At 39.2% G+C, this 10,000-nt stretch overlaps 1 protein-coding gene across 3 annotated transcripts in view; it reads left to right on the top strand.

The window, feature by feature from the left end:
- The window catches only part of MYH11 (myosin heavy chain 11), a 547,944-nt gene that overhangs the window by 312,202 nt on the left and 225,742 nt on the right, over nt 1–10,000 (top strand). For all 3 annotated transcript variants that reach the window (XM_044089163.1, XM_044089164.1, XM_044089165.1), the window contains 2 exons: nt 4,895–5,013; nt 6,048–6,200. In XM_044089163.1, coding sequence (XP_043945098.1) covers nt 4,895–5,013; nt 6,048–6,200 — 272 coding nt within the window. The remainder of the gene's footprint in view (nt 1–4,894; nt 5,014–6,047; nt 6,201–10,000) is intronic.

A 10,000-nucleotide genomic window follows, 5' to 3' on the forward strand; every position in this document is an offset into this window, starting at 1 on the left:
TAGATATACTAAACAGAGTTTATTTATAAAAATGAAATGTTAGTGAGGCACCATATATGTTAATGGGAGTACATTTACTGTAGGTCAGCCAAAATAGGGATTACAATAACCTACATGGGCTACGCTTTAGAAAGGAGACAGTGCTGAAACCACACTACGGAGAAAGTAGCCTCATACTAAGTGCTACTCTCAAAAGGGTGATGGACAGTACAAAACCTTTACACGTGAGATGATTTGGACTTGTCCAGTACATTGAAAGTAAGGTCATAATTCTGCAACTAATTATGTCTGAAGATGTGCATCTTAAAAACATATAAAAGTGCTGACCAGTTCAAAAGCTGTGAACATTTGCTTAACTAGAAATGCCCCATTCATTTTTATAAGAGCTGTAAATACCATTTTTGACTTTTTTCAAAATGCCATATAAAGTACTTAAAAATTATGGGGACTCTACCCTCTTTGCGCCTTGGGTAACTGAAAACTGTTCTCGTTTGGAGTACTACTGTTTTTACGATACCAAAGGAAAAAAACAGATAGCATCCTTTGGAAACAAGCCCAGTCTTTTCAAGCACCTCCTAATTATAACAGTTGTTTGAAATAAAAGTTATCAACTCTCTTTTTTAAATCTATCCATGATGTTTTCAAAATATGCAGCAAAATATGGCGGAATGTGGGAAATAAAGGGAAGGCTTGAAAAACTTTTAGCATATACTGCTCAAAGATAAGTTTCGACTTGAAACATTCAAGGAACGCACACTTCTACTGCCACTAAAGTGCCTTTCGGAAGCATCTGTACTGTACCTGGATTGTGCCAGTGTTTGTCATTTCCTATTAGAAGCTATTAACGCTTTAAAAATGTGCTGTAGGTCTACAGCTGGGGGCTAGAGCAGGAAAAATTCAGATGTGTAGTGTGCCTTTGCTAGATTTGAGATGGTATTCTATAGAGAGGCTAAGCATATGTCCTGAAGATGAAAGGGCTTACTGTTATATGAAAGAAAGATATATTCATTTTTAAGAGTTCTTTTTATTGTTTTTACACAAGTGACGTATTGCCAAAAATTCCATACACTGGAGTAGAATGTGGGAAAAAATCAAGGCTGACAACTCAGTAACGGTGTAAGATACACCCCTAAAAACAGTGAGATTATGTAAACTGTATAGGCATGTCAATAAAAGGAAAAGGTTTAGACATATTATGGGAAAATATGATACCCAGAAACATTTTGAATTGTTTGAAAAAATTGCAAAAAAAAAAATCCTAAACATTTGAGAGCATTTTTTTTCTGAGTGAGCATGCATATATATATATATATATATATATATATATATATATATATATATATATATATATATACATACATACATTGAAATATATACCTTTAAACCTAAGAGCATTTTCTGTGATATTTGATGAATACAGTTCATGACAGTTGCAATCAAGCCTAGATTTAGGTAGAAGTTTTTATGTATTTATTTGCACATATAATTTGTTTTACTTGCATGTACAGCTAGAGTGAATTGATTCTTACAGTATTAGAAGGCATGGACATTAGCTCTGGTGTGCACTGAAACTGCAAAGTTTGGGTACCATTCATGGATGTTCTGGAAAATGCAGATTTTTAGTTTTTTCTGAGGTTCTATAACTGTTTTAAGTTTCAACCAGTACTATATGTATACAACTCCCACATCTCAGAGAATACCAGAAATATGTTATTTCTTCATGCTTGTATTTCATCTCTGCAAGGTGATTTGACAGATAGGTGAAACTCTTTTTTTGTGACTTTTTGAGGAGTCATAGGAAAGGGAAGGCCAACAATTTTACAACAAAATTAAACACAGATAAATGAGGCCACGGTGGTACAGCAATACCATTGTTGCCTCACAGTAAGAGGTCCTCCTGTATGATTCACAGCTGGAGTGCCTTTTGTGTGGAGTCTGCATGTCCTCCCTGCGGTCGAGTGGCCTCCGAAAGACATGCGTGAATGGGTGTGCCTTCGCTGAAGGTTGGGCATCTGGCTGGCAACTCGGCACCATAAAAAAATCTACTGCCAATCATTAGCAGACCTGGAGTTCCGCTGTGGCGACCCCTAACCGGGAAAAGCCATAAAGACAAACAGACATAACTGTTGGCCTACTAGAACATAGGCACAGAGACAAGATGTCCACAAACTCTTCTGAAAACCTGGTGGACCCCTATGTTCAGAAGCAAACCTAAAGTTGAGAGGTAGGATAAAGCAGTCAGTGGTCAATTCAACTATACTTGGTAGGGTGGTAACAGAGTCTACTATTGCTGCCTTCACAACCTCTAATGAAGACAAGGGGCCATGAAGACTGCAATTTCAAATCTGGAGGATTAACAGCTCTCTAACGTGCTTGGCGAGCTGGTACACATTTCAGTCTGGGATCCTAATTGGTCATAAAAAAATGATTACTCCTAGCTCCTGTCTGTCACTCAGTATGTGAGTCTTGAATCTACAGCCCTAGAAACCAGCATCAGCAAGGCTCTGTTCTTAAAAAAATGTAAGAGGCTTGCCCAGTGAAGGAATATATCTAGAAGCCGCCAAATTATTTTGAAAAGATGGAGTAGGGCTGGGCAACTAGTTGGAAGTAAGTGATGATTGTTTGAAAATAAACAGGTACATAATTAAAAATTGTGTTCATCATACTTTATCCTTTTTTCTCTATACTGTGACTTTCAAGCCATGTTCCACATCGTTCTTTCTTTATTTACCTTTTGACTTCCTCACTTGTTTACTTTTATAGGAAGTTATTTTGCCAGTTTCTTTGCTTACCATGTTTAATAAACTTTTTTTCACGTTTACTACATTTTTAGATCCTAATGTTATCAGAATAAACTTACATTAGTGCTGCAGCTTGTTAGAATTATGTTTATCATGTAACAGAATCAGAGACTAGGATTTGTAGATGAGTGCTGCACAGTTGCACAACACTAATAATCAAGGATTTCATTGTGCAAGGTGGCTCACGTAATCTGAGATGTATTAGCTTTGTCTGAGGATCACCCACAGTATGAATGCACATGGCCACTGTACATGCTAATTAGTGCTGCACTATCTGCTATATGTCTATGACTCTCAGAGTATCTATCTACGATGCATGGATCTGGGGACTGAAAATAGAATATAATTAGCAAAGGGATAGTTTGGGAGTTAAAGCCTGAGCACTTTAGTGAAAGTTCTCCTTATATAGAGGTGGCCAGAGAAAGTCTGGTATTAGTTCACCCCAGAGAGATAAGTGTTATAATATTCTACATACATTAACAGATTATTTATTTTATGTACTTGTTAACCAGGTAGGTGAACTGGTCCACAGACCCTTTTCAGAAATGACCCAGGACAGAGGCACACTGCACAACAAACAATAAATACATAATTAAGTGTTCATAATGCAGCAATACAGAAGTAAATATAGATACATACCAATAATCAGAGAAAAGCCAGAAGCTAGGCAGCCATCTCCATTGTGAACATCCACAGGTGACTTGCTGACTTCACCACATCACCAGAAAAGAGAAATGTTTATATTTAATTTATTTATTTGTTAATCATGTGAATTGCTCCATTGTGAACCCTTTTTAGACACAATCCAGGCCAGAAGGGCAAGAGTAAATGCAATGTACAGAAAGTTTAGAGTATCAAATTTAACTAGCACATTTTGAAGAAATGGGAGGTCACCAGAGTACATGATGAAGTCCTTTGTGGAATGAAGAAGAATATGCTGACTGATCGCACTTACCAGTGGTCAGGACTGCACCCTAGACCTGGGAATTGTAAGGTAGACATTTTAACCCTTAAGCCGCCATTTTTTTTGTATTTAATTTAATTAACTAGGTCATTGCCACTGAAGCAAAGCCCTGTTTAAATAGATACACCAGGAGTAAGGCCTGACTGTACTTATCTATGGACAGTTTTATTATAACAGTAGCCAATCAGCTTAAGCAGCGTGTCTTTAAGATGCTGGTGTAAACTGAAAAATGAATGTCCACATGGACATAGGGACAGCATGCAAACTCAACACCCACAGGCCAGAATTAAACCAAAGTCCTTGCAATGAAAGGCAAAAGTCTTTTCAACTAGATGGTCTTTTTGACTTCACAGAGTAACAGCTAATAAACTATGGTCAGCTACAGTCTCTGGACCAGGTCTGGAGTCACCTGCCATCTGGCAGCCCTGAAACTAGGATAGAAGAAGAAGGTACATCACCAGAGAGGTGAGGGGTACCATCCCCAGCTGCTTGTTGTGTCGAGTACCTGAAGTGGGCAGTCCCTAGGTATGTATGTCAAGCTAGCATGTTATAAGAGAGAGAGAGACTTTGGAGCATACCACAATGAAAGCAGAGCTTGGAGGGATCTAAAAGATGGACAAGTAGGGAGCAAAGGGAACAACATCAGAAAAGAATAATACGTCTTTGTTGTGTTGTTCTTTTGTCAGGTATTTAACTTAATATATGCTTTCCTTTCAGTTCTTTTATTTATTGTGCTGTAAACTCTTAACATTTTGCCGGAAGATATGCTATTAAATTTGAACTGCACGTAATGCAACATGATTCATATCATTAGTTCTGAATTTGAACATCACATGCCCAAGCTACATGCTGTTCAAAGCTGAGCAAATTATTTCACTTTCCCGTATGCCCAAGTTAAAATTGGGCTGAGTCTGAAAAAGGTCCATTGGAGATTTTGTGCTCCATCCCAGTAAACAGATACAAATACAAATAGACAATAAATAAATGTATGTGCCCTTACTGGTTAAGTAACCTTGTGTTATTTCTCAAATTAGAATTAAAAATGTGGGAATTTGCTGTTTTCTGGCTAGGTGAAATGTAAACACAAGTCAGTTATTGAACAAATCACCCTGCAATATGTTTCTTACAGTTGCTCAGAAGGTGTGCCATCTAAGTGGAATTAACGTGACAGATTTTACACGAGCCATCCTGACTCCTCGCATCAAAGTTGGACGTGATGTAGTACAGAAAGCTCAGACCAAAGAACAGGTAAGTTATCTGATGGGTTATGCTGTTTCACAGGTTGGAAGATATAAGTGGTGCTTTTTTTAAGAATTTTGGGTGTAGAGATTAGCAGATGGATTAAGAAGAGGAGTTTAGTTTTGACAGCAGTGAAAAGAAAACAGATTGAAGAAATAGATTTAAAGAGAATTTTTATAAATTAGTTAGTGTGGGGTTTTAAGAGGGTTATAGAGTTAGAGTAAATAGAAACTAAAGGTAATGGAGGGGTTCAGGGTAATGCACTGTACAGTGATTGTTTGTTACTTCTGTACCTCTCAACTGTACAGATTTTCGCAGAATATCCAGATTTTGTTCCTCTATTTTTGGTCTCTTCCTCATAAAATTTATGAAAGCCTGGATTTTTGGGCAAATCAGTGAGGAATGAATTCACTAAATAATGCAGGCATTTGAGTTTCAGACTTCATATCCTTCAGAAAATGTATGGTCACCCAAGACCTTTTATTCTAGCAACTTTCTAGGTTTATAAGAGCAATATTAAAATTTTGCCCCTATTTTTGAGGCTTTGTCCCTGCATTATTTTTGGCTTTGTCCAGATTTTTTTGAACTAAGACGTTGGGAACTATGCCCCTGTTATATAACTGTGGAGACTTCTCTCTGGACCTCCACTGAAAATGGGCTTTTTAGCTCTCAGATAATTCAGTCAACAAATTAAATTAAATAAATTAAATTAACTAATTAATTAAAAGAATAAATAAAGTAGCTCTTTAAAGTTATTAATTCTAAAATACAATAAGAAGATTAGGGAACTTCTAGAGTGACCAATGAGTTTCTTATGTTAAACCCAGTAAATGGAGTCCGGGAAAGTAATTTTCAATCACTAATAAACTAACGGCAATTCTTGATATATGAGAGTGCACAAACACAATATTTACACATATTTATATCTATAAAATGAACAAAAAAATTGTGTACAACAAATCTATGTCAAGATTACTGCATTTATGATTGCATCATCTGTTTATTCATCCCATGCTGTCTTTATTTTTTCATTTCATTTCCAGGCGGATTTTGCAGTGGAAGCCTTGGCAAAAGCAACGTACGAGCGACTGTTTCTCTGGTTGTTGTCACGTGTTAACAAAGCACTGGACAAAACAAAAAGGCAGGGAGCCTCATTCCTGGGCATTCTTGACATAGCAGGATTTGAAATCTTTGAGGTAAGGGTGTAATATCTTACACCTTGCAGACCAATGACAGAAATCCATTTGAGAGTATCCAGTAAAAGATAACTTATCATCTGTTGCCAGAAAAATTATTCAGTGTAATGAAGGATATAAGGAACTGCATCATAATTTACATTTGGTAACAGTGCCAGTTACAGTCGAATACATCATACTGTGTGAATACAGTCAGTGACATCATTGTGCAATATTTGTCACTGAATATATGGCCCATATATTGCTTCATTGTTTTATGCACATTTTGTTTAGTGTAACTGAAGTTATACTGTTATTGGCTTCCTTCACTATATGTATGTATGTATGTATGTGCATGCTTTACATATTAATATACATCTTATATCAACTATCTCTAATATATATATATATATATATATATATATATATATATATATATATATATATATTGATAGCTAGACTGATAGATGTGGGTTTATACTAAAAAAGTCTCAGCCATATGATGTTCGACTTTACAAACACTTGACAATCTAGGTAGATATATATATATATATATATATATATATATATATATATATATATATATATATATAAGCTATAACTCATATCTGTACTGTTGTCCACATGTATGATTTGGACAAATTTTATGCTGGATGCCCTTCCTGACGCAACCCTCCCCATTTATCCGGGCTTGGGACCGACACAAAGAAATGCACTGGCTTGTGCATCCCCAGAATGTCAGAAGGAGTTGCATTGTGTCTTTGTGGAGTTAGAGAAAGCACATGACAGGGTGCCTAGAGAGGAGTTGTGGTATTGTATGAGGAAGTCGGGAGTATCAGAGAAGTATGTAAGAGTGGTACAGAATATGTATGAGGGCAGTGTGACAGCAGTGAGTTCTGCGGTGGGAGTGACAGATGCGTTTAAGGTGGAGGTGGGATTACATCAAGGATCAGCACTGAGCCCTTTCTTATTTGCAGTGGTGATGGACAGGTTGACAGACGAGATCAGAGAGGAGTCCCCATGCATTATGATGTTTGCAGATGACATTGTGATCTGTAGTGAGAGTAGGAAACAAGTGGAGGAGACCCTGGAGAGGTGGAGATATCCTGTAGAGAGGAGAGGAATGAAGGTCAGCAGGACTAAGACAGAATATGTGTGTGTGAATGAGAGGGAGGATAGAGGAATGGTGAGGATGCAGGGAGTAGAGGTGGCGAAGGTGGATGAGTTTAAATACTTGGAATCAACAGTTCAGAGTAATGGTGAGTGTGGGAGAGAGGTGAAGAAGAGAGAACAGGCAGGATGGAGTGGGTAGAGAAGAGTGTCAGGAGTGATTTGTGACAGAGTACCTAAAAAGTGTAAAAGGGAAGGTCTACAAGAGGGTAGTGAGACCAGCTATGTTATATGGGTTGGAGACAGTGGCACTGACAAAAAGGCAGTAGTCAGAGCTTGACGTGGCAGAGTTGAAGATGTTAAGATTTGCACTGGGTGTGACGAGGATGGACAGGATTAGGAATAAGTATATTAGAGGGTCAGCCCAGGTTGGAAGGTTTGGAGACAAAGCCAGAGAGGCAAGATTACATTGGTTTGGACATGTGCTGAGGAGGGATGCTGGGTATATTGGGAAAAAGATGCCAAGGATGGAGCTGCCAGGTAACAGGAAAAGAGGAAGGCCTAAGATAAGGTTTATGGATGTGGTGAGAGAGGACATGTAGGTGGTTGGTGTGACAGAGCAAAATGCAGAGGACAGGAAGAAATGGAAACAGTTGATCTGCTGTGGCAACCCCTAACGGGAGCAGCTGAAAAAAGAAGAAGAAGAAGATAGGCTATAACTCATACCACACATTTTGGCCATGTAACCCAGACTGAAACACCAAAGGCGGAGGTGTGTCCATATTCATTAAGAATAACCACACCTCCAGACTACTTGCTTAGCATAATGCAGCCGAGGTTATCCAAGTACAACTAACTCTGGGCAAAATGCAATCCAAAATGTAGCTTGCTACAGATCCCCCACCATGCCCCAGGATTCCCACTCCTCTTTTCTTGATGTACTGGAAAATATTAGGGTTTAACCAAACACCCTAATAATGGGCAATTTCAATTACCCCACCATTAACTGGGAAAACTACTCATGTACCAACTCCTTCACTCAACGCTTTCTGGAATTCATAAATTCCAATGCCCTGGATCAACTTATCCACACCCCCACCAAGGGCAACAATATCCTAGATCTAGTCATTACCAACATGAGTGACTGGTGTTCCACTCCTGAAGTCAATGCCTCATTGGTCCAATCTGACCATAAGCTAATTACCCTAGGTATCCACATCCTGCCCCCACCCCCCATTAAGGAAACCATGGTAAAAAATTTCTCCAAAGCCAACTTCATGCTTCTTAATACAGAAGTGGTGAACTTCATGACACCCATGCAGATGAACAATACAGTTACGATTACTGAATCCTACACAATTGCACTTTATAAGCACTTACATGAGTGCATGGATCGTGCTATCCCAAACAGAACCAAGACGCTATCCTCCAAAAAAGGAAGCCAATCTGGTGGTCCCCTGCCATAAACAAACTGTACAACAGAAGGAAGAACTGTTGCAAAAGAAAGTAAAATCCCATGAGTGGAGGAGCTCCCTGGTCAGCCACAGTAAGAAGTTGCGATCCCTGATAAAATCCTACAAAGCTAGTTACGAAAACAAAATCACCACTGATTCTAAAGACAACCACAAAGCATTCTATAGCTATGTCAAGAATCTCAGTGGCAACACTCATATCTGCTCTGTGTTACAGCACAATGGCACTAAATTTACAGACCCAACTGATATTGCCAACATCCTGGTAGATAGGTTCAATGCTAACTTTACCCCCCTCGCACCCCCTAAAGAGCCCATCTCTATACCGGAAGAATGCAAAGTTCCTGTAATCACGGCTGCACAGGTAAAAACCACATTCTCCAAAGCCAAGAATACAGCATCCATGGGACCAGACAACATCCCAGGCTGCGTTCTACATGAACTACAGAACAACTGGCACCCCATCTAAGTACTACCATGTTCACTCATAGCCTTACCTCAGGCTTTGTGCCTGCTGAATGGCACACAGCAATGGTTATCCCACTCCACAAGGGGGGAGCCACCACGGACCCCGGGAACTACCACCCCATTAGCCTGACGAGCCTGGTCTGCAAGGCCATGGAACATATAATCATAGAACTTATAAACAAAGACATTGGTAATCTCAAAACTCTAGACCCCACCCAGTTCGGGTTTGTAAAAGGCAGATCATGTCTCCTAAACCTGATAGACTTCTTTGAAGCAGTCACCAAAGCTGTAGACGAGGGTAAGCTGGTTCACACAGCCTATCTAGCTCTTGCCAAGGCTTTGGTCACCATCCCCCACTCTGGGATTATAGATAAACTCACTAAACTAGGTATAAATCCCTGTCACAAGATGGGTTGCCAACTGGCTCACTTACAGAACCCACACTGTGAAAGTAGCAGACTCCAAATCCAACTTCAGACCAGTGACAAGTGGAGTACCACAGGGTTCAGTCCTGGGTCCTCTCCTGTTTGGTATCTACTTCTCTGAAGTAGAGGCTAAAACAGAAGGTCTTTGGCTAATGAAGTTTGCAGATGACTGCAAACTAGGAGCCATAATCAAAACTCCTAACGATGTGGACATCCTACAAAAGGGCCTCTCTGAGACAGATGCCTGGTGTCAAAGCCATGGCCTCAAGCTCAATGCCAGAAAGTGCATTGTCATTCCCTGTGGTAAAAACTCTGTACCCATGAACTACAACATAGGCGGTAGTAT

The sequence above is a fragment of the Protopterus annectens genome, chromosome 12.part0 (assembly GCF_019279795.1).
Source record: "Protopterus annectens isolate FY-2018-M chromosome 12.part0, PAN1.0, whole genome shotgun sequence".
Classification (NCBI taxonomy): Eukaryota; Metazoa; Chordata; order Ceratodontiformes; family Protopteridae; genus Protopterus; species Protopterus annectens.